This window comes from Spermophilus citellus (genome assembly GCF_964194105.1).
Source record: "Spermophilus citellus genome assembly, chromosome: 7".
Classification (NCBI taxonomy): domain Eukaryota; kingdom Metazoa; phylum Chordata; class Mammalia; order Rodentia; family Sciuridae; genus Spermophilus; species Spermophilus citellus.
The window spans coordinates 159,023,967-159,048,684 of record NC_138188.1 but is presented as its reverse complement, the minus strand read 5'-3'; the positions used below and the strand labels follow the sequence as shown (position 1 = coordinate 159,048,684).

The following is a 24,718-nucleotide window of genomic DNA, read 5'->3' as shown; positions in this document are numbered from 1 at the left end:
GGGAGGGGTGAAACATCCTTTTGAAGGAAACCCCTCCCCAGATGGGTCCACTGCTTCCTTCACCAGGGCAGGTCCCCATGGCCTCGTCAACCCTTAAAGGTCCCCTACCTGATACGTCACAATGGCAACTGAATTTCAACACAGGTTGTGGAGGAAATAGCCATTGAAATTGCACCAGGCTCCTAAAAATCGGCCCAGTGTAAGATCTGTCCATCAACAGGTATAGGTGGAACACACACACACACACACACACACACACACACATGCGCGCGCGCGCTCATATAATTTCATCCTTCTACCAACTAGTTTGTTCAGGAGATGTCCCCTGAGCCTCCACTCCATCACAGACACTGGGCTACGGAGAAAATGCGTAGGACACGGTCCAGGGCCAAGACATGTGGGAGTCAGCTGCTGTCCCAGGCTGTGCGGAGAGCTGTCCTTGAGGCAGCCACCAGGGGTGGGGATGCAATCCAACCACCTTGGACCCTTGGATGCTTCCTGGGCAGGCTTCCTGGGGAGGGTCAGTTTGAGCTGCGTCTGAGGGTTTGGGTGAGTGGTAAGGGACAGGTGACCCTGGAAGACAACAGAAGCCACAGGGCGATGAGCACACACAGAGCAGGCACGGTCCTCAGAGAGCCCTGAGTTGTCTCAAGCGTGGAGAGGAGACGGAAGGTTGGACGGAGAGTCCGCCATGCTCACGTCACCAGGGGCATGGGGAGCCTTTCCGAGGAGCTGGACCTACGAATGCCACCACTGAACTTCACGGAGCAGGGTAGGAGCACAACCCAGCTGAACCGCAAAGAGCCCGTGGAACAGAGGCTCTGTGGAAAAGCAAGTGCAGGCATCCAGACTCGGGGTGGTCAGATCTGGAGACTGCCCAGCGAGCCAGGTGGAGAGGGAGGGGAGGCCACCAAAGCCCACACTGAGGCCAGTTGCTCCTGTGGGGGTGTGTGATGGAGCTTTGCTCATTACAGTGTGAACAGTGGTCACCTCTGGTGGGAGGATGTGGGGTGAATTCTTTCATTTTCCTTTATAATTTTCCAGATTGCTTAGAATTTTCTACATAAGAAGGTATTCTTTTTATAATCCAGGGCCAAAACAAAGGCTTTGTTGTTGCTTATTTAAAACTGTCAAAGACCCTAAGAGGCCTACCTGCCCAAGGAACAAACTCTGTGTCTACAACAGACAACCCAGGAAGCCAGCCTACTGTGAGTCCCACTGCAAGAAGCCAGATGGCTATCTCTAGTGACCCTCCGGGAGGCTAAGCAATAGCTGCTGGAACAACTAGGAACACAGGGCCAGCACTCGATTAATAACTTCCCTGATTTTTGTCTCTACTTCCAACTGGGGGCCAATTGCAAAAAGCCAAATAGGGCTGCCAAGCCACCACACCGGAGGCCTGGCTCGGGAGCCCAGCGCAGCTCCAGGCCACAGCTCCAGGCCACAGCTCCCGGCAGACCTGGGCCTCCCCTTCCTCCCACTCCTCTCCTGCGCCCTGCTGGCTTTTGCATCTCTGCCAAATGCAGGTGGTGGGGGCGGACCACCGACTCAGCCAGCCCTGAAGAAATGGGCTGTGCTTTCCTCATGTGGGTGCTCAGTTTGGAGGTGGCTTGGGTGGGCACCCGGGGGCTCACATGTCGGGAGCCTGGTTCTCCGTGTGGCAGTGTGGGCAGGTGGTGTGGCCTAGGGGGAGGTCACTGGGTCATTAGGGGGCAGTGTAAACGGTGAGGAAGGATCTGAGACGGAGCCAGATGTGGGAGTCGTCTGTACCGGCCAGTTTCGTGGGGAGCTAATCCCCCAAGAAAAACTGAGGGATGGAAAGAGAAGTGGGCTGGGGACGAACCCAGCCGTGAAGGGGAAGGCAGGCGAGGAACTCAGGAAAGTCACTGCGAAGGAGACCACGGGAGCCCTGGAGAGGACAACCCGAACGTTTATCAGGTTTTCAGTCTGCCGTGGGTTGGATTTACTCCTTCAGCACCGGATCCTGACTCTTAGTCATTTTTTTTAATCTAAGAAACTTTTAATAGACTAATATTTTTAAATAAATGAGTAAAACTTCCTTTTACCAAAGTTAAAATGTACTCAGCCTTCTCTCACTCACCTTTTCCATTTGTGGGTGCCCATGTTCCACGTGCCCCTCCCCCACCTCCTTACGCCCAGCACCAGCAGAGGACACGGTGGGGGGTGGTGCACAGCTCTCCGTCAGGCACAGAGGCGGTTATTGGTGGTGTGAGGAACACTGGCACTGCATGGTCAACACTTAAAAAAAAAATGGAAAAGTGAGCCAGCTGGCTAAAATGGGCACAGCTTCCAACTAGGAAGCAAGATGCTCACACACACGTCAGCAGTCCCCAACCCTCTCTCAATAGCTTGTGCTCAAACCCTTATTGATGTCTCCAGTTCCCGAGCCTTCAGTAATTCCTTCCCAATCAAAAGGTAAATCCTGCTAATTGGTGGCCTTTTTCCATCAAGCTAGCTGCCCCTCTGCATCAACTCCATTTCCACATGCTCGGAGTAGGTACTACTGAATAACAGGTGTTCCTTCCACGGAAAATGCAGTGCCAGCCACGTACAGAACCCTAAACTCCCTGTAGGCACATCTGAAAGTAAAGGATAAGTGGGTGGATTTAACATAATGATATATCATTTGACTCCATATATCCAGAGCATTATTATTGCAACATGTCATCATTATGAAGATCCATCATGTACAATGTTGGTATATTTCACATTATTACTCTTCACATTACAGCTCCAAAACCCATGTCTGTCTGCACTTCTGTCTCAGTTCAGACCAGGCTCATTTCGGTTGCTCGATAGCTCCCGTGGCTGATGGCTGCCATATTGGAGAGTGTTGGTGTTTGACATCCCAAGACACGAGGGAGCTTCCTGTCCCCTCCTCTAGTGACAGTTACCAAAATCACTCATTTTTCCCACATAACTTTGCCCTTCAACCCATCCAAGGAGGAACTTGCAGATCCAAGAGGACTTTTTGTTCTGTATGAATCGAGAAGCTATTAGAGTTTGGGTGCTGAAGTAGAACCGGCCAGCTCATAATCTGCCTCGCCTGGCTGGGTGTTTCAACAGCATTATCCAACTCAGCGTAAGCAAGACTGCTCCCCGGTCCAGCTGAAATGTGTTTGAAGAACATTTCTAGTGGCTCAGAGAAAGTGCGCAAGTTGGAATATTAGAATCGAGGCCAGAGGCACCCGGATCTCTGACTTTACGATACAGGCGTGAGTTTGAAGAACCGGATGGAGACATGGGTTCTCAAGGACCCATCATTCACGAATGTTGAGTTCCACAGACAAGGCAGAATGAGGGAAGAGCACGGATTTCCATTTTTCCTTTTAAAAGGGCAGATGTAATGACTTCAATGTCTATACTTAGGCTGAGAATTCAATCAAGTAACTTTAAGGAAACCAAATAAACTTTTGCTGAAGACTTAAAAGAAAAGAGTGATTCAGTGGGAAGCTAAGAACAGCACACAGAGAGTGTCAGTGGGCCCCAGGGGAGGAACACAGAAGCAGAAGAAATGTGATTTTAAAAGGGCCATATCCCAAGTGCATGAACCCCATGCACTTGGGATATGTGGTTTGCAGCTGACAAAGCCCAGAGGCAGGGAAACTCAAGGCCATTTTTCATCTAAGGCTTAAAATATCAGCCCCAAGAGGCACACAGTGCCAAACGGGCATGGTGGTTACCCCAAGGACCTCCTATCTACATGGTCCATGCCAGTTATCTGTGAGCAGAGACTTGAAGACTCAGAATCTCACTGTCAAAAAAGGAACACGATGTGAACATTCAACAAATACAGCCCTAGAAAGCCCTGGGAGCCACCATTCTGGAATCCAGATTTCCTCCCAGGCTTCCAGGAGAGCCCGGTTGACCCCAGGGGGAAGTTCCTCAGACTGAAGCCTCAGTTTTTCTGCTTTCTACCGAAGGCATAACAAGCACATCTCAGCCACATGTCCTTCCATCTCTGCCACGATTCACTCATGGTCAGCTTACAACGTCGACTTTGCAAACCCAGGGCTGTGCCCAGACAGGGTCACTGCAGGGCTATACAGGATCACCAGGCAGGAACTTCTTTCTCTGCAGAAGCAGTCCTGAGCCAGGGCGTGTGGTTTGCAGGACAGGGAACCTTTGGGGCATGCTCAGACCCCGTCTCCAGAACTCCTGTCCCCAGAGACCACTCAGGCTTGATCCTCAATAGACGGCGAATGGACAGGAGGGATGAAGACCCCTCTCCACATCCCCTTCTCTTCCAGGGCAGAAGACTGCATTCAAGATCAATTGGGATCAGAGCTGCCTAAAAATGTTGTAAGGCAAGTATATGGCTAAGGAAAATGTTTCTTCCTTTTAGCAAGATGACCCTGGGGGGAAAAAAGAAAGGAACCCTGGCAAAGAACACAGAGAAGACAGCCTCACCATGTCTCCACTTTGCTTTACTAAATCACTTAATTTTGCAAGAGAAACACCTCTTGCAAAAGGGAGAGAAAGGAATATGCAAATATTTTCAGTGCCTGCTGAAATTCACGCATATTTCAGATTAAATCAGGAACCGCCTCCAGGAGCCAATGAGTGATGGACATGCATTCTAACCCTAAATGAGACTTCCTCCTCTGGCTTCCCTGATGTGGGAGCAGGACGGCCACCAAAGAACAAGGGGTGCTTCCTAAGGAAACTGTGCGTTTCCCCCATGACACGTCAACCACACAGGAAAGAACACTGAGCAATAAAAGGGAAAGTCCAACCTCACAAAAGAAAAGACATAGAGTCCCCAAAGTCATCTGCGAGGAAACTCATCACAGAAGAGCCGCGCCACCTGTCACCTGTAATGGCCCTGTGTGGGGCCTTTTATCTAATTTGCATAAGAATATCATTAAAGACAGTGCCTCCCTCAGATGACCATGAAATGCTACAGGGGGCTGAAGTCCAGGCATTCATCTCCGTCACTGGTTATTAATGGCTTGCCAGATGTTCCAGCCTAGCTTCGGGCACAGTTGCTGGCGCTGTAGACTGCAGAGAAGAGCTCATTGCCAGGGCTGGGAGCAGGTCTCTCCAGGCTGCCGGGCTGCCCCCACTTGCTTCACCCGCACGTCACCCAACATGCCCTGCCCAGCCGTCCATGTGCACAGCCCCGGTCCTTGAGGTTAGGCAGATGGAGCAGTGTGAACTTTGGCAGACCGTAGGACTTGCGGATTCTTCCCATGCAGAGCAGCCTCTCTTTAAGTGACATCCACACACCATCCTGAGCAGCGCATCTCAGTGGCATTGATGCTGGGCAGCCACCACCTCTGTCAAGTGCTGAAACACTCCCACTACCCCGGAGGGAGCCCCCAGGCCCCTGAATCAGTCACTTCCTCCTTCAAAACAACAAACAACTGTCAACCCAGCCATTTACTGGCACGGGATGTCCCACCTCCAGAACTGTGAGAGATGGATTTCTGCTCTATGAATTTTGAAAACTAACCTTTCAAAATAACACCTTATTAATCCTCAAAAAGGCTTCTACCCCTATGTCCACCTCAGGACCTTGGGCCAGTTTCCAGCCACAGAAGAACCTGAATTGAGAGCAAATCTGCATGGCAGGGGGTTGTGTTATATGAGTCTTCATGCGCCCAGGGTCAAGCACAGGACTTGACAGGCGGTGGTCACCTGTAGAAGTTATGGGGGAAAATGACAGACAGGGCACCAAGCCTACCTCTACAGCTCAGGTACACATATGCCAAATCCTGTTTTAGGGTGACCCCCCTGCTGCATTTCAGTGTAGACACCATGTAAAGCTCACCTGAGGTCCAAGCTACAGAAGAAGCCAGAGAGGCGCAGGAAGAGAGAAATCTCCTTCCTTTATGATCCTGACCCAAGTTCCTTCTCAGAAGGCTCACCTCATGGATGGAGCTCCATCCATCACAGGTTTCCCTTCCCTTTCTCTTCCTTAACTCAAACATGAGAGGCCCAGGGGATGGTTTAGTGGATGGGATCTTAGTCACTTGGTGCAGCTATAACAAAATACCTGAGACTGGGTAATTTATAAAGATCAAAAATTTGCTTTCTCACAATTCTGGAGGCTGCAAATCCAAGATCAAGGTGCCGGCAGGCTCAATGTCTGGGGAGGGCCCTGTCACCGCTTTCAAGATGGCTCCAGTTGCTGTACCCTTCAGACCCCTCACATGGAAGACGGAACAGAAAGGGTGAAAAGGGAGGGCGAGAAACAAACTCCTCCCTCAAGCCCTTCCGTGATGACATTATTCTACCAGGGTGGAGCCCTGGTGGCCTAGACACCTCCCAAGAGGCCCCACCTCCTCACACTTGCTCCGGGGATTGTTCCCAACCGTGAAATTTTGGGGAACACGTTCAGACCACAGCGGATGGTGAGGTCACAGCGGGGAACGGGGCTCTTCTGGGGAAGGCTGTAATGATTCTGCCGGTCCCAGGCCAGGAGCCCAGCCACAGCTGCGGTACTTGGAGCTTTGCCCTCAGCCTCCATCAGCAGGACAGATCTGTCCCTCATTCACAGCAGCTGTCCCTTTGTCCCCCACCCCCAGTTGTGGATTTTCCCCCAAAGAAAGGCACTGAGCCCTTGGGGTGGGGCCCAGGATACCCTGAATCAGCTCACCCAAGCCAGGAGCTTGGGGGCAGGGCTGGAGGAGGGTAAACCCCAGCCCTCAGAACCCGGAGAGCCCAGCGAGGTCAGCGCTTCCTGCAGCCTCAGGGCAGCCCAGCCTCACGGATATGACAACTGCATTTCCAAGCCCACAGGAAAAGCAGGAGTGGGCGGAGGTGGAAGTACCCTGCGTGGTGGGTGCTCCCGGCCCCGGGGCGCCCCTCTCTGGCTCTGTGGGTCTATCTGGAGTCTTTGCTGTCATCCCACCCTCCAAGTCTACCAACACTCGGAGCCAGCCTCCCATGCGTGGCAGAGAATCTTCCTCTATTGGGATAATATGTCACTCTCGCTTTTGTTCGCGGCTGGTTGACTGAGTCACATCTCTCTTTACCCAGGGAGGGAGGGAAAGGGGAGTCGCTGCACCAAGGACAAGAGGGAACGCTCTCGGTGACGTACAGGCTGGCAGCTTTGGGCTGACTCAGAGGGAGACGAGAGCCATGGGGCTGTCCCCACGGGAAGGTGAAGAAGGCAAAGCAGGGACCCTGACCCCCCCCCAGTGTCCCCCTCCTTCATTCAGGATCCGCCAAGCCAAATACATTTCAAATACTGGTTCCGCAGAACCAAGGTGTGTGTAGGTTGCCCTGGGCTCAAATCAGCTTGGGGGGTGCTGGGGGAGACAAGTCCAAGAATCGTATTCATTCTCAGAGTCCTTAGTATGCTAACTTGTTCTAGAACTCTCTAAGAGTAAGACAGAGTAGGCAGGACGTCCTAAACCCATGATCTCTTCATTTCCCATCTCCTTGGCTCCCGGCTCCTCCCACCAATTCCCAGCAAAACAGGATCCCTCAGCCCCCGCTTCTTGGGGATAGGACTTGATCCAGCCTGGTGAGCTCTCACCAGCCCGTGACCACCGGTTGTTGGATATGGAGAGTTTTGAGAGCTGGATGGCCTGATGTGAGCCACGGTGGGGCTTTCACTCCACAAAAATTGGGGAATGCTCCAAATCAAGGCTTTCCCCCACCTCCCGGAGAGCCAGTTCACCAGCACAACACTGGACTAGCCTGACCCGTAGTCTTCCAGGAATGAGAAGAAATCTAAGCATTCCTCAGGTCTTGCTCTGTCCTCTGTAGACCTCGGGCCTGGCCCACTGTCAGGAATCTTTTGAGACATCAGCAATCTCCCACTTACACCTGCCGGAGGGCAGAGGCCATGTAGGGAGCCTCATGGCACTCACTTCTGGCTGGGCAGCACCTCCTACCTCCCTGATCTGGGGACCACCACCACGCGTCACCTAGCCCCCCCTGCTGGTGGTGCAGAAGGAAAACAGCCAAGAGCCACATCCAGCCTAAAGAGGGTGCCGGTCCACACTCAGGGTCTCAGGTGCCCAGCACCGTGGATCAAACAAATGAGGAAAGAGCACCCTCCGCTCTCTGAGCAGGAGCTGGTGGCCGCCTCAGCCACCTTGAGGAGAACACAGACGTCCGCGTCTGCGCGAGGAGACAGACCGTGCCCTCCCGACAGCCGGAAGCTGCAGAAGCCTCGGAGAACGTACACTGAAACTGTTTCATTTGCTTTCTAGAGAAAATAAGATGCTGGATTGAGGCCATTCGGAATCACAGCAAGCTTTCTTGTAAAAGAAACTTCTTATTTCACCCTCAACAAAATTGTAGATGCTGTAGTGGATGTTTTTCAAAGTGGAAGATGATGGAATAAACTGTCCGCTGTAGTCCTTGGACATTGAGATGCCGGCAGGTGAGGCTGCTGGCCCAAGACGAGGTAACAAGTGACGGTCTGAGGGTGGGTGTGAGTCCCCAGATCCCACTCCCCTCCACAAAAGCCAGGCTCGGGGAATATCTGTTTCTGAGAGCTCAAAATCTGCAGCCAAAGGCTTCTCTTTGACAGACTCTGAAATACCAACCACAGATTTCCCCAGAAGGACACAGGCTCAGTGGAGTGAAAAATGTCGGCCTTTTGCCCTCCTAGCAAGTATCTCCCGGAAGCTAAGCCACATCTAAGTAAAAGCCCTTCTGTTTTATTGACGTACGAATTAGTGTGCGCACTGGAGCACACTGAGGACCCAGCCCTCATAGGAGAGGAGGTCAGAATTAGTCTGTTCAGAAGGCAGATTCTCAACATGCAAAGTCAAACCACACAGCGCCCAGAGATGGTGCCCTGAGGTGAAGCCAGGGGGTTGATCAGACAGCGCCCCTACCCACCTGGGTGCCAGGAGCCTTCTTTTTGCTGGTACCATAGAGAGCCACCCAAGGGGTGTCTGGCTGTGGGGTCAGTCTTCCCAGATCCCTCAATCACTTGGTCACTCTAAGTGACTTACCCAGGACCCAGTCTCCCCCTCTGAACCCAGTTTTCCGCATCCCCAGGAGGACAGCAGAAGAAATGAGACTCATTTCCTGCTCACCAGACAGAGTTCATTACAGAAAGGGGCTGTGGGAGGTGGCTTGGGACTTGGTCTAGGATCAGAAGGGTGGCTAATGCCAGGGTTTGGTTGGATTGTCCTTCCCTCCGTCATAGGAACCGTAACGTGGTGGGGTTGAAGCAAGTCCAAATGGGTCTCCCCCCAGAGGAGCGCCATGTCCCTCAGGCTAGCGATGTGGATTCTTCTGAAAGAGTCTCCCCTTCCCTCCCCCCAAGAGCTCACCAAAGCACCTTCTAGAAGAGGAGGCTTTCCACGGTCCTAGACCTGGGCGGGGGCGCCGTGGGTCTCAGCTATTCTCGGGAAGGCCCCTCCTCAGACTGGAAACCCCATCTCAGCCTGGCTCTCCAGGATGGATGGGCGCAGCCCTCCACAGGACTGGAACTGCCGTCTCCGTCCCGCTCCGGGCTGTGGGAGCAGCCTGTCCCCGCTGCCGTCCCTGCATGTGCCCCTGATGACAGAGGGGCTGGTGTTCCCTCCGAGGGAGCACGGTGTCCTCTGTGCCATCTCCTCCTTCCGTCCCTGGGAGGTCCTGGTGCTCCCTCTGGGGTCCCATTGCTCTGTCCACAGGTGGCTCCCTCCCTCACGTGGGAGCCAGGTTTCAGGTTCATTGTCCCTAGAATGTCTCCAGGGGTTTCCTGGGTGCTAAGCCCACTGCCCTGTCCTCTGAGGAGCGAGTCCCCACCGGCCTCCCCGTCCTCAGCTCAGCTCAGACCCCCCCCCCTTTCTGCCTGTACCTGCTCCTGGGAGCGGTCTGCCCTGGCCCCTTGACCCCCACCCGCCTCAACACCTGGGGCACTTCCCATTTCAGGTGCTTGGTTCACGGGACGTGCCCTGGCTTGGAGGCAGAGCCCTGAGCGGAGCGTGACGACTCTGCAGAGCTCGGTGCCAGCCACCGAGGCATTCCACAAGCGCACATCCATCCTTCACGGGCCAGCTTCCTCCCCACGCGGGGATTTATAAGGTGTCAGGACTTCCCCACTGGCCAGATTGTCCTCTGACATTGGCCCCTTCTCCTCCTCCTCCGCCCTCCCCATCTGACCCCGGACCCTGTCCCAGGCACAGCCCCTGGGTCCCCACTCCATACTCCACCTCCTCTTCTCCACTGGGGAAATTCACTCCTCTCACACACCAGGGAGGTGGATTCTCCTCATGGCCTCACACTGTGTGCACACACACGCACACACGCACACACACACGCATGCACGCGCATTTCTTCTCATCTGCCTCTGAAGCCAGCCTGACACCAGTCCTGGCCCCTGTCTGCCGCTCGAGATGGGTCAGCTTCACCAAGGAGCTGGACCTGCAGCCCTGCCCATCTCTGTCCATGGTCAGCCCCTCCCTGCGGGCTGTTGGCCTGCCCAGTTTGGCACACAGTGAATATCCGGTAAGAGCAAGTGCTGGCTCTCTTGTCTCCATCCTATTGTCATGATCAACCCCTTTCCCAGTGAGTCCAGCACCCTGGCTTCTGTCTCTGGTGCACTAGGACATCCTGGGTCCCTCAGGTTGAAGGCAACAGCACGCTGAGGTGAGAGGGACTGCAGGCTGGGTGCGACCCAGCACACGCTCAGCTTCCGGACGGTCTGCCCCATCTGCGCTGTAAATTCCACAGTTTCCAGGACAGTATTGAGCTTATAGAAAGAGAGATTATCATACTTGAAAGTTGTGGACCTCCTGTGACCTGGATGTGACCTTCATTGTCCCCATTTGTTGGATGTTGCCAGGTGTCACACCTAGCCATTCACTTTCCTCTCATGGTGACTCTGCCAGGTGGCTCTCATCACTCTCACTTGATGACTAAAGAAACTGAGATTCAGAGACGGGAGCAGGAAGTGCGGACTTGCGCTCCAGGCCTGTCTGGCCCTGGCCCCCGGCCAGGTCACAGGGCCACCTCGCCTCATGTGTGATGTCATTTATTTCCCTCAACAACCCAACAAGGCAGAAGTGTCACCCTTTGTGCCAGTGAAGAGCCTGGAGCTCCAGGCCACCCACAGGCAGCAGGACTGGGGTCCCCAGGCCTGGCTGTCTCCGAGCCCTGGGCCAGGGTCCCTGGGGCAGGGGGGAGCCCAGAGCAGCCACCGCTCTGCGGAGCTCAGAAGGTGGAGAACAGACCAGAAATCCAGGGGCTCACTCAGAGCAGGCTCCACCACCCCCTCCAGGATCCCCTGGGCCTCGCTTCTCCACGTGGGTACAAAACAGGAAGAGGGTAGAATAATTGATATCCATAGTTCCAGGAAGGCTGTTGGCTCCTAAGGGGCTTTTTAAAAATTCACAAGAGGTGCCCTTCCCTCTGAGCACCAAGGGCCTCTGAAAGGGCAAGTGGCTTGGCCAACAAAGCACCACTCTATTCCAACCTTCGAGTCCCCTCCTCTGGGTACCTTTGTGTAGTGGGCAACATGCACAACTGAACGCGGCAGTCCTGCAAGGTTCCTAATGGTTCTGTCTAAGGTTCTGAACTTTGAATTCCCTTTAAAAGAGAAATTCGAGTGCTCAATGTCTGTTTCCTTCATTCAGCCCAAAGCGACCTGTCATTTGTCTCCTCTGAGCAATGAAATTTGCACATTTCACAAAGCTACATCCTACTAGCAGCCACCGTCAGCATTTGACCTTTCAGTGGGCACCAGACATTCTAAATTTAAATTCACATTGTGAGACCCTTAAGCTAAATTTCTAATAGGATCCTTTGCCCTTTAGTAGCTGTCCCAAGTTCCCGGTGGAAGGTAGGGACTGTTTGACCATCGGCACCTCCGACTTGAAGCTTCCACGTCTGTCTAGACTTCTGATTATAGCAGCCTCCCGTGGTCCCAAGAGCTCCAGAACAGATAGAAGCCGGCTCACCTTCACACGCACAGCAGACATGAACAACAAGCCCGCTTACCAGGCCCTGTCGGGGAGAAGCTCCAGATAAGGACACGTCCAGAGGGTTGGCGTCAGGGCCAGGGCCAGAGGAAAACCAGTGACCTGAATAGCAGCAGCCCCTGTAACCACGCTCAAAATCCCCTTCCCGGATCATAAAGAGGGAGCTTCTCCTCCGAATCTCCTCTCAGCATCCACTTTACAGTTCCAACATTCCTCAGTACGCCCAGAGGCACCGGAACTGGTGAGTGGCCACAAATGGAAAAATGCAAAAATGAACGCGATAATAAAAGTCCCATCCTTCCTCGTCTGCAGCATCATAACTCTGTGACCCTTTTCCTAAAGTAAAGCAGGGGAGCATTTCACAAGCGAAGCTCTCGTGTGAAATACACAGATATGCTTTTCTTTATTTCATGCCATTTCTTTTTGTTATGGCAAGATACACATAACATACACTTCAGCACTGGGACGTTTTCTAGCTATGTGTCAGTGACATTGTGACCCTTCACATTGTCCCGCAGTGGCTACCGCCACCCGTCTCCAGCACTTTCTCATCTCCCTGCACAGGAACTCTGTACCCATTAGAAACAGACACTCCATTTCCCCTGCCCCAGCCCAAGAAGTCACATTCTGCCCCTGGTCTCTGTGGATCTGACCACCTGGGGAATTCCCACAAGCAGAATCAGAGCGTGTTTGTTACTTTAGGAGCATTCCTTCCCCTGGCACAGTGTCCTCAAGGTTTGTGTGGGGGGCAGCCTGTGGCAGAATCTCTTCCTCTTGCAGGCCAAGTAATGTCCCACTGTGTTGTAAACCCCTGTTGGACACCTGGGTTGCTTCTACCTTTTGGTGACCGTGAGGGGTGCTGCTAGGAACGCGGGTCTGTGAGTAGCCATCTGCCATCTCTTCCCTTGACGCACTGAGCTCAGGTATCCACCTTGCTGCAAGCAGATCCAGCTCAGTGAAGCTGCTGAAATAGGTTTTGTTGAAATTCACTCTCCAAGAAGAACGAACGGGAGGCCCCTTTGCAGCACAAAGCCAGAGGGAAACGTCCCAGTTTCTCCTCTCTGGGGTGCGCCCACCTCCCCGCCAGGAAGGCAGTGCCCACCCTTCTTCCTGTGCTGGAAACTCCCAGTTCACACGCGCACTCATGGCCCAGGCAAACACGCGCACACACGGTGTGCTCGAGGCCCTGTTCCCACCACCTCCTCCAGCGCTCCCTGCCTTCAAACTCAGGTCTCACCGACTGCCTGTCACGTCCTCACAGACCGCAGCCTCACCTGGGACCCGCCACTCCCACTCCCCTGAACCAACCTCTCCAAAGCGCCCCTGGGCTGGTTGGGAGCCCTGGGCTGGTTGGGGCTGGGGTTGCGTGACCCATTACGGTGAACTGACTGGCGCAAAGCATGGAAGCTCTTCCCCTCACAACTCACGAGGTCAGACTCCAAACCCAGGTCTCCCTGCGAAGCTCCACAGGAGGACCCCCTTTGCCTCTTCCAGCGTGGAGAGGAGGCTCCGGCGCGCCCCCCCCCCCCCCCCCGCATGGCAGCTTCCCACCCACCTCTGCCTCCGTCCTCGCTGGCCCCTGGCTGTCCGGCCATTCAGTTCCAGGTGGTGTGAGGAAGTCTAACTGGGTTTAGGGCCTGACTGATCCAGTGTGATCTTAGCCTCATCCTTACCCCAGTCACTTCTGCAAAGTCCCTGCTCCCATGGAGCCCCCTCTGAGGTTTGGGGTGACGTGGACGTAGAGAGGACGCTCTTCCACCCACTGCGTGTGAATCCGACTGCCAGTGGACACGTCTCAGGACGCCTGGGCAGCACTGGATTTGGCTATTCAAGACAGAAATGGTTTTATGTTTCCTACTGATTTGTTTTAGATAATAGGGACATATTAAGGGAAATTTAAATATAGAAAAATTGACAGGAAAAGCAAAAACACCCACACAAACTTTCAACCCAGAGATGGTCCAAAATTGATACTTTGGAGAACCTTCTTCTGTAAACACACACACACACACACACACACACACACACACACACACACTCACTCACACACTGTTGTAAGAAAGAAATGCATGCAAAGATCTCGTGTTCCTTTTTCTGCTTTACCCTTAACACCAGGGTAGGGATGATTTTCCAATCAATAAACACATTTGCCCTCATCCAGCTGTAGGTGTGAGAGCCCAGTCTGTGTGCCAGGTCCTTCTTCCAAGGTCCTGAGCTCTAGTGACTCAAACAGATGGATCCCTGCCCCGGGGGAGCGCCCTCTCTCTTCCAACAGGGGCAGAGAGGCTGTTAAAAAAAAAATGAATGTAGCCAGGCACAGTGGCTCACACCTGTAATCCCAGAGGCTCAGGAGGCGGAGGCAGGAGGATCGCAAGTTCTAAGCCAGCCTCAGCAACTCAGCAAGGCCCTAGGCAACTCAATGAGACCCTGTCTCTAAATAAAGTACAAAAGGGGCTGGGGATGTGGCTCAGTGGTTAAGCACCCCTGGATTCAATCCCTGGTACACCCTCCCCAAAAAAGTGAATGTAGTAAGTAATGTCCACTAAGTTGAGGGTGGAAAGAGCTGCAGAAAAAGCAAACACGGGTGAAAAGATGGGTGACCACTGCGGGCAGTGGCTGCTGTTTTAAATGCAGGCTTCCTTGAGAAGGTGGTCTTCAGAGGGCAGAAGGCCTCAGAAGAGTGGCAAATCATTTTTTTATATTTTTTAGTTGTAAATGAACCTTTATTTTATGTATCTATTTATAGGCGGTACTGAGAATCGAACCTGGTACCTCACTCATGCTAGGCAAGTGCTCCACCACTGAGCCACAACCCCAGCCCTGGCAAATCATTTTTAATGGCCACGTGCTACTCCATTGATGAGACCTGCGACCGTGTGTTGAACCAGGGCTCTTTCGATGGACATGAAGTGAATTCTCATTATCACATAAGAGGCTGCAGTACCTTCCCTGTGTGCATCCCAGGGACATTCATGAAATTAATTCCTCAGAATGGTTGTTAATCCAAAGTGTATTCTCTTTTCTAATTGTGGCACCCACTGTCCCCCTTCTCTACAGAAAAACTGTAATTCCACGTGTCCGACAGCACCCAGGAGCTCAAAGTCCCACTTCCTCTCCAACACTCACCCTGCATTTGGTGCTGATTTTTAGTCTTGCTGATCTTAGGTTCAAAAAAATTGCCATTTTCCGTGCGTGGCTTTGACTCTGACGCTCTCCTCACCTGTTCTTCAGCCCTGTGTGTCGCTTGTCTCAGGAACTCCCTAGGTGTCTCGACCAGGTTTCTATCAGACTATTCACTGCCTTTGTACATGGGGACCATATGTGTTATGTGCTGCAGATATTTTTCCTGGTTTGTCTTCTTACTTTTTACAGACATTTAAGTTTTTCATATTGTCAAAAATATCCATCTCTTAAAATAGTTTCTGGGTTCCTATTATGGCTTTAAAAAAAAAAAAAAGGTCTTCTCAACTCTTAGAATTATTTTTAAAAATACATCTTCTACTTCTGTAGTCTTATTTTTTGCATGCAAATCCTTGATTTGCTCAGAATTTATTGTGATCTGGAGAATAGGGAGGGGACTCATCGTCTTCTCCTCAGGGAGCCACCAGCTGTCCCCGGCCTGTGCTGCCTGACGCCCAGGGCGCTGCTCCCTGGCGCCTGCCCCCCGGGGACACGCGGCCCAGGCAGCGTCCTGCCGGGACTCTTCTCCTCACATCTCTGGGTCCCTGCCTCTGCTCCCCTTGGCTGCTGGCTTCTTTCTGTAGTGGTTTTCCGGGATCTGGAGTCTCCGTGTTCTCGCTCTGTGTTCTTGCCTGCTCCCCCACCCCGCCCACCACCCCTCAGCTCACCTCCATTTCCATAGCTACAACTTTGGCTGACACCTCCCCAGTCCAGAGCCTGGCCCAGGTGGCCCCTCAGCTCCAGCCCAGGCACCTGATCTCCCAAAGGTACGCTCACCTTGGATGGCCACCTCTGCCCAGCCTACCACCCCACCCCCAGTCCGCCCACTCCCTCCCACTCACTGGGCTCCAGGCCGTGCCTTCTCCAGCCCTGGACCTGGCCACCGTCCAGGCCCATAGCTGCTCCGTGACTCAGCACCAGGCCTCTCTCCTCCCTACTTGCCTCCCCCTCACCCGGAGGCTCTGCAGCCTGCAGCCCAGGGGCCAAACGCCACCCGCAGGCTCTGTTCCTACCACCCTACCCATGAGCTAGAAGCTAAGAATAGTTTTATGTGTTTAAAGACTTGTAAAAAGTTTTAAAACAGAAGATGACTATGCAGCAGAGAGCTATGTTGCCCGACAAGCCTAAAATGTTTACTATCTGGCCCTTCCCAGAAAAAGGTTGCTGGCCTTTCTGTTTAATCTATACTCCAAGCCATTGGCTTCCAGAGGGATCTTTTCAAAAACCCATAGATGATTCCTTCATAGCACTCCCCAGCTTAAGAGCAATCTCCTCCGCCGACCCAGTGGCCTCGGGGTCCAGCCTGGTCTTCATCTGCCTCTCTGTTCTCTTCTCTCTGCGTTTCCCCCTGCACACCCGATACATAGAGTCTCTGCCATCACCAACCAAAGCTGTTGCCCAGCGCCTAGACTTTTACATTCGACTATTGTCTCTTGTCAAACGCCCCCACTATCCCAGTGTTTGTCTCTCAGGAAGCAAGCACGTACCCACCACTTCCTGAGCAAACCCATCCTGTCCTCCACGTTTGCGGATACCTGGGCCCCTTTCCTTGCTCTGTGTTTGCTTTGGGTTTTAACTCACTGAGTACTTTCAACCAAGGGCAATTTCTTCCCAAGGAAGTTCTGTTAGGACTTAATAATAGATCTCACATGGCAAGATACCCAACATTTTAAGTTGGTCCCTCTGTTAAAGAATGAAACTTCCTTTGAATTTGGAGAGGTAGAAAAGAAAAAGAAATAAAGTGGCATAGAAGTGAGGCTTATTTAGTACACCCTCTAGGGATTCTCAACCGCACAAGAACCATTGGAGTGGGTTGTATGGGGCTAAATACACGGAACATACAATTTACCACTTCAGCTATTTAGGTGTACAATTCCGTGGCATGCACACGTCCACGATGTGGTGGGGTCGTCACCACCATTTCCAGAACATTCTATGGTCGCAGACAAATAACTCTCCCTCCCCTCCTTCCCCTGGCACCTGGTCAAGTCCACTCTGCTTGCATCTCTAGGATGTGTCTATCCCGGGTTCCTCCTGGAGGGGACTCATCCATTTGTCCTGTGATGTTTATCTTATGTCACATAGCACAGTGTCCCTGAGGTGCATCCGTGCCATAGCCCGTGGCGGGATTTCCTTCCTCTTTAAGGCTGCCTGGTAAGGTTGGAGGTGTGTCTGCGCCACGTTCTGTTTATCCACTCCCCTCCTGACGGGAGGCCCAGTGGCTCTGCCTTCCCGCTGCTGGGAGTCCTGCCTTCAGTCTCATGGGTTGACCCCCCAGAGGTGGATCACAGATCTCAGGGGAACCCGGGGTTGACCTTCTGGAGCGCCACATGCTGTCCCACACAGTGGCTGCCCCACCCCCTGCACGACTATGGAGATGCACAGGGTTCCAGTTTCTCCACATCTGGCCGAGCCTCCTCTTCCTTCTTTGCTTCTTTGTTATGATACCCCCCCCCCCCCGGGTGTGGAGTGGTGTCTCCTTGCATTTCTAATGACGAGTGAGGCACCTTTCCAAGGGCTTGTGGCCACCTAGCCACCTTCTTTGGAGAAATGTCTATTGAGTTCTTCGTTCCTTTCCGAAGGGGCTGTTTTCTGTTATGGAGTCACGGGAAGGAGTTCTTTTCTGCACTCTGGCCGTTCATGTGTTATAAAATATATGATTGGAAAATGGTTTCCCCATTTTGGGTTTTGCCTTTTCATCCAGCTGGTTATTTTTGATGAGGGAGAATCGTGCCTCTGTGTACTAAGGGTCACCTGAACCCCTGACACTGGACTCCACCCAGCAGGAAGACTGCACCCACTCTCTTCCTGCAACCAACTGCAGTGGCACTGGGGTCCCCAGCCGTCCTCAAGGACCTCCTCCTTCAGGGTCCAGCCAGCCAACCCCAGGGAGAGCTGACTCCTGCAGGCCCCCGACTCTCCGCCACTCCTTCCTGTTAACACCCACCCTCACTGAGGACCCTGCAGAGTTCGCTTATGATTTTCTGGGGTTCAGGTCAAATAAACATCTCGGTTTCTAAACTGCCAGATGCATGGGATGAGCTGCCTTCAAGAAAATGTTTTATAATTATTTAGATTTCTGTGTGATCAATTTCTTAAATCAGACATCAAAAGAGGGTCTCAACAGATCACTTGAAAATTCCTGGGTTTTTTTTTTTTTCTTATTATAGAAATAATATAAACTCATTTGGAAACTAAGAATGTTTAACAGGAGACTAAAGCCTGGCACAAGACTCCCTCCCCCAGAACCACCCTGCTATCGCCCAGGGGCTCTCCCTGCCCAGCTTTGCTTTCACACATGCATGGCCCAAAAAACGGAGTGACCTTGCTTTTCTCAGTTTGGCCTTCCCGAGGCACTAAAAGGACTCGCAGGAGTGTCTGTACCTTTTCTTGCACACTGGAGGTTTCACCCAGCAAACTCCTATGTAACTTGGAACACAAGAATTTTGCAGGAGGGGATCACCTACCAGAGAACAGGACCCCCAGGGCAGCCTCCCTGGACAAGAAGAACTCCTGCTTTGTGACAGGGCCACACTGATTAAGGGACCAGGTGGTGATGAGCAGCTCGTGGCTCATCATTTGTTATTGCTTCTGTCCAGATAGATTTTGTATCTTAGCTGCTTCTGTGCAAATTGATCCGCTTTCTAAGAGGGAAAGAAGGAGGAAAAAAATAGCAAAAGAGAGAGAGAGAGAGAGAGTAACAAAACAAACACCTGGGCTTCCTCACACAGACCCACATTTACACCAAGCCAAAATCCAGAAAAGCAAGTCCCTGAGGCAAATCCGGGGGCATGCCCGACCCTTTTGCCCATTTGCAGGGCACTTACTTCATGGGTAGCAGAGGGGGCCTGTCCTCTGCACTCTCTGTGGCCAACACACCTGTGGGCTACTGGTGGAGACCAGCAGGAGCTAGTGCTGGATGCTGGCCCCACGCACCGGGTGGCCCGGACCAGAGAAAGTTCTGGAAGGGTTGGGGGAGCGTTTGTGTCCTTGCTGTGCAAGGGAGCAATGTCTGCTTTCCCACCCAGCTGCAGTTCGCCTGCTGCTCAGCTCAGAACACCCTTGGAAATGCAATTCAGATCCCCCCGCTGAAATTCACACCTGAGCTCCCAGAGAGAAAGAAAAACCAAAAGCCACTGTTCACATTCCCTCCCGAGTTCCCCTGCCCAAGGTGCATGCATGTCAGCGGGCTTCTGTGGCTCCGCTCCTGGCTCTGGCCTGGAATGGCCCTTCTCTTTATGCAGTGGCCCTTCGATGACTCAGGACACAGTCATGAGGCGCTCATCCCCTCTCCTGCACCTGCAGCAGACCCAGCCCGCCCCCACGCCCACGCCCTCTCCTCCTTGCTGACCTGGCCTTTCTGGACCTCTCAGGCCCTGGCTTCTGTCTTCCACCCGTCCAGGGCTCACATCTCCTGGGCTTTGGCGTCTCCCTCAACAGCACTCCTGCTCCTCCCGACTGCCACTGTTGAGCCGAGGCCCACCTCCCCGCTTCCCTTGGTGCACCCGGCCCGCCTGCATCACCACCGCAAATGCAGCAGTCCCACCAAGCCCGCCTGTCAGTCACAGTCTGCTCACAGTCCCAGGGCGGTTTGGCTGGCCTCATTTATTTGTGAAGGCACCAACATGGGCTGTGCACTTACATCCCCCCCGCAACACACACACACGCCAAATACAAGCACTTGATTAAGCACGTGCTAAATCTTCCAAACACCCTCAGAGCACTCCATCTTCCGCTTCTCTTTCCCATAACCAGTCCCCCCGATTGATAGCTCTGCCTTCTGCTTAGAGGCATCACTTATTTCTGCCCAGAAAATTAGAGATAAGTCTTGACTTGATGATGGAGACAAAATACATAATGGTTCAAACACAGTCATGGTTCTTCTGGCTTCTACACAGATGGCAGATCTCCACACCAACTCAGGACCCAGGATCCCTCCCCTCTTAACTCCAGTGTCCCCCCACAGCAGGGCAAAGACATAAGGAGGGGGCATGTGCCCTGTTTGAGACTGTGGCTCAGAAAGACACCCCCCACTCACGACAGCCAGGACTGTCACCACGGCCACCCTGACTGCAAGGAGGATGGGTGATGGGATCTTGCCTTGCAGAAAGGACAGGGGTTCTGCAGAGGGTCTCCTCAGGTGCCCAGATCACCATCTCTCCTCGTTCCCTGGCCTTCCAAGCACATAGCCCCTGTCAGGGCCAAATGCCTGGAACTTGAAGTTTGAGCCAGAAAGGGGGAAAGCAGCTTCAAGTTGGGAACAGCAGGAAGGCAGAGAGAAATATCACAGGAGACTGGGAGAAGCAGTTAGTCTAACAACCCTCTTCTTCCACCTCAAGACCAGGGCTCAGGGAGGTTTGGCAGAACCAGCCAGGTTACTGGCAGTCAAGGCCAGAGCATGACCTGGGCCTGCTAGAACCTTCACAGGGCTCTGCAGACTTGGCCTTCCCAACCTGGCAGGGTTTGGACCCAAAGGTCCTGCCACAGGGTGTCACGTCTGGAGACCAGTCAGGGAAAGTCAGCTGTGACATGCACTCTGACATGACCATTCGGCAAGCAAGCATCTGCCATGTGGGGTGCTGGCCGTGAGCAGGATGGGACTCTTCTGCCCATACTCCACTGGCCTGCAGCCCAGTCCAGCCTCTCCGCCAGGCCTGCCCCAGGCTTCTGTTTTAAGAAGAAAAAAAAGCAAACTTTCTCATTTACAAATGAAGGGCTATTGAGAGCAATGATCTAAAAGTCAAAGCTATCAAACTAGACATCAGGCTCCGCAGACCAGGTACATCCTAAAAACAGATCCATGCCATTGACTCTCAAGGCAACTCGCCAGCTGCGAGCAAGACAGGGCCGTAAGACAAGTTGGTACCACTCAAACCCCAACCCGCAGCCATTCTCCTGTTCAGACAGATGATGTTTCTCACCAGATCTCGATTCTCCTTTAACTAAGAGAAAAACACAGTCTCACTGCAGATGAAAGGCAGAGCTGAGTCAAAGGACCTCGAAGGGAATCCTGGAGGGAGAAGCTGCTTATAAAACTTTCAGAAGCTCTAAAATTATTGGCTAAACAAGTAATTTCATGCATCGGTTTACACACTTTTTTAATAGAATCAGTTCCAAAGTTCCCTCCACACTCAGACTCTAATAAGAGAGGCTTCCTGGCGCATCCTTGGCTAATGGTTGTGCCGATGCATTAATCACAGAGGCCATCAGAAAGAACATTGCCACGTGCCAAGCTGCAGATGCTAGATGTTGAGGCAGAAATCAAATCAAATGTATGAACACTTTTTCTCTTGGTATTGAATAAACCATTAACGTACAATGCATGCATACTTACCAACAAAAACCAGAAAATTTTAAGCCCTGAAATTTGAATAATAATTTAAAGACTTTTGTTCAAAAGTCTTGCCCTAGATGTTAAAGGGAGTAGTTTATTACCAGAGGTAAATGTGGCCTGTCTCATGCAGGCCAATTCACGCATGTGATTTCCTTTTCCTTGTAACAACTCCAAGATTGGGGAAATGCAAATCAAAACTACACTAAGATTTCATCTCACTCCAGACAGAATGGCCATGATCAAGAACACAAATAATAATAAATGCTGGTGAGGATGAGAGGGAAATGGTATGAATGGTGGGAATGCAGATGAATACAACCACTCTGGAAAGCAGCATGGATATTTCTCAAAGACACAGGAATGGAACCACCACATGACCCAGCTATCCCACTCCTTGGAATTTACCCAAAAGATCTAGAATCAACATACTCTAGTGATAGAGCCCTCTCGATGCTTATAGCAGCCTAAGCCATGATAACCACGTTATGGAACCATCCCGGATGCCTGTCAATGGGTAAATGGATAAAGAAAATGTGGTGTACGATACACAATGGGGTTTTACTTAGTCATAAAGAAGAAGGAAATGATGGTATTTCCCAGTAAATGGATGGAAATGGAGAACATCGTGCTAAGCTAAATAAGGCAGAATCAGAAAGTGAAGGGTCTATCTTTTTTGGTCAGATGTGTAAACTAGAGTAAAATAAGAGAAAGGAGGAAGGGATAGGATGTCATAAAGATACAGAGAAGACCAAAAGGGAAGGAGGAGGAACAGGACGGGGGAGAAAATACAGAGTGAATTTAATGAAACCACGGTATGTGCGATCGTAAATATACCACAGAGAAGTCCACCTTTGTGCCTAAGTAGGAAGAACCAACCAAAAATGAATGAATAAATGAGTGAAGAGAGGTAAAGCAGAGGGAGGAGAAGAGGGGAAGGAGGAGGGGGGAAGTGGGGGAAATCAAATTCCATGAGTGTATGATTTTGTCAGAATGAACCCAACAGTAAGCCTCACTCTAGTGTGCTCGTAAGATGACTAAAAGGGCATTAAAACACCTATGAGTTTGGTGATCATGTTTTAAGTGCGGAGACCGAGGCTCAGTGCACCTGGGTGGTGCCTTGGTCGGCCGAAGCTGCCACAGCTGTTCTGGGTGCTCCAACAACAGAGATCTGTTTTCTCACAGTTCTGCGGTGGGGGCTGGAAGGGCGGATCTGGGTGTCCTCAGGGCCGGTTCAGGTGAGGCCTCTCTCCTGGGCTCGCAGACGGCACCTCCTCCTGGTGTCCCCCATGGCCTTGTCTCTGCTCCTGTGCATCTTGGTGGCTTTTCCTCTTCCTATGAGAACATAAATCCTACTAGATTAGGACCTCACTCTTTTAGCCTGAAATTGTCCATTTCTAAAGACAGTCACACTGGGGGGTCAGGGCTTCAACCTATGGGTTTTGAAGGGACATGATTCAGTTCCTAACAGCATGGCTTGAACCCACGTTTGCTAAGAGGTAGAGATCAGATCGTCTGCATAAAGAGATGTCTTCTTGCCACAGCATCTCAGACTGAGCCTGGGACATGGGCCCTAAGAGCTCGCTCAGTGGAAGCTGCTGGCAGGGAGGTGATCTTGCAGCGTTGAGCTCCGTCCTGGTGGGCTGGGTGGCGAGGTGCTGGCGTGAGCACAGGAGCCCAAGTCAACCAGAACCCAGATAGCGCCAAATAAAAATGGCTTCGTTCGCCTCGTTCATAGCTATACAAAGGGTGTTTGGTGTCACCGCCATACACAGAGCATGCAGTTCTGTCACCTGCAGAGAGTCAGCATCTCAATCAGTGTTTCTTTTCTTTTCTCCAAACACCAGCTAATGTCCTGGAGGGGGACTCCATGGATCAGGATGTGGAGAGCCCCGTGGCCATTCACCAGCCAAAGTTGCCTAAGCAGGCCAGGGACGACCTGCCCAGACACATCAGCAGGGACCGAACCAAAAGGAAGATCCAGAGGTACGTGAGGAAAGACGGAAAGTGCAACGTCCATCACGGGAACGTGAGGGAGACCTACCGCTACCTGACGGACATCTTCACCACCCTGGTGGACCTCAAGTGGAGATTCAACCTGCTCATCTTCGTCATGGTTTACACAGTGACGTGGCTCTTTTTTGGAATGATCTGGTGGCTGATCGCGTACATCCGAGGAGATATGGACCACATAGAGGACCCCTCGTGGACTCCCTGCGTCACCAACCTCAACGGATTCGTCTCCGCTTTTTTATTCTCCATAGAGACAGAAACCACCATCGGCTATGGCTACCGGGTCATCACAGATAAGTGCCCGGAGGGAATTATCCTCCTCCTAATCCAATCTGTGTTGGGGTCCATTGTCAACGCGTTCATGGTGGGATGCATGTTTGTAAAAATATCTCAGCCCAAGAAGAGGGCAGAGACCCTGGTCTTTTCCACCCACGCAGTGATCTCCATGCGGGACGGGAAACTGTGCCTCATGTTCCGGGTGGGGGACCTGAGGAACTCCCACATCGTGGAGGCCTCCATCAGAGCCAAGCTGATCAAATCCAAACAGACGTCAGAGGGGGAGTTCATTCCCCTGAACCAGACGGACATCAACGTGGGGTACTACACAGGGGATGACCGGCTATTTCTGGTGTCACCGCTGATCATCAGCCACGAAATTAACCAACAGAGCCCTTTCTGGGAGATCTCCAAAGCCCAGCTGCCCAAGGAGGAACTGGAGATTGTGGTCATCCTGGAGGGGATGGTGGAAGCCACAGGTAAGACGGGCCGTGGGGGCCCTCTGAGGGCTAAATGCTCCACTTCAACTGTGCCCGATGTTCTCACTTGCTACAGCTACAGGATGCTGAACCCAACCCCTGTGGACATGGCTGTGTGCTTGGTGACATAGCATGCCTGTGTGCCTTGTAGTCTTAGCACATTCCAGGAGTCCAGCCATTTAGGTTCTTAAAGTCCTTTAGAAATAAATTAACGAATGCTAAAAACGCCACTGGATATATTTTAAATTTCCAAATGTTTACTTAAATTAAAATTTGATCAGTCTCTAAAGCACTTTTTAAGAAGCTTTAAAACATTAGTAATTTAAATACTTGTGGTTGTTTATTACCAAGCCAAGAGGAAGAGGTTAGATTTAAAAAAAAAAAAAAAAAGCTTGATGAGCTGCTCTGATAAAAATGCAATTTTACCCCTTCTTGAGGCACCATTTGGAAAACTTGTCACGTTGGTTATTCTGTTGTATCAAGTGCACCCAGTGTCTCTCCACACTCTTCTACCCCCATAGAAATCACAGTGCAGACCT

At 52.0% G+C, this 24,718-nt stretch overlaps 1 protein-coding gene and 1 long non-coding RNA gene across 2 annotated transcripts in view; one reads left to right on the top strand and one right to left on the bottom strand.

Annotated features, from left to right (window-relative positions):
- KCNJ6 (potassium inwardly rectifying channel subfamily J member 6) overlaps positions 1–24,718 on the top strand; it is a gene marked incomplete at both ends in the record, with an annotated part of 182,829 nt that overhangs the window by 81,969 nt on the left and 76,142 nt on the right. The window contains one exon of the mRNA XM_081302464.1: positions 23,259–24,179. Within this exon, the coding sequence (XP_081158590.1) occupies positions 23,259–24,179 (921 nt within the window). The remainder of the gene's footprint in view (positions 1–23,258; positions 24,180–24,718) is intronic.
- On the bottom strand, positions 12,770–15,278 carry LOC308653791. The gene is made up of 3 exons (XR_014023112.1): positions 15,027–15,278; positions 14,004–14,186; positions 12,770–12,864 (listed from the first exon to the last, which is right to left on the bottom strand). It is a non-coding gene; the product is annotated as an uncharacterized lncRNA (long non-coding RNA).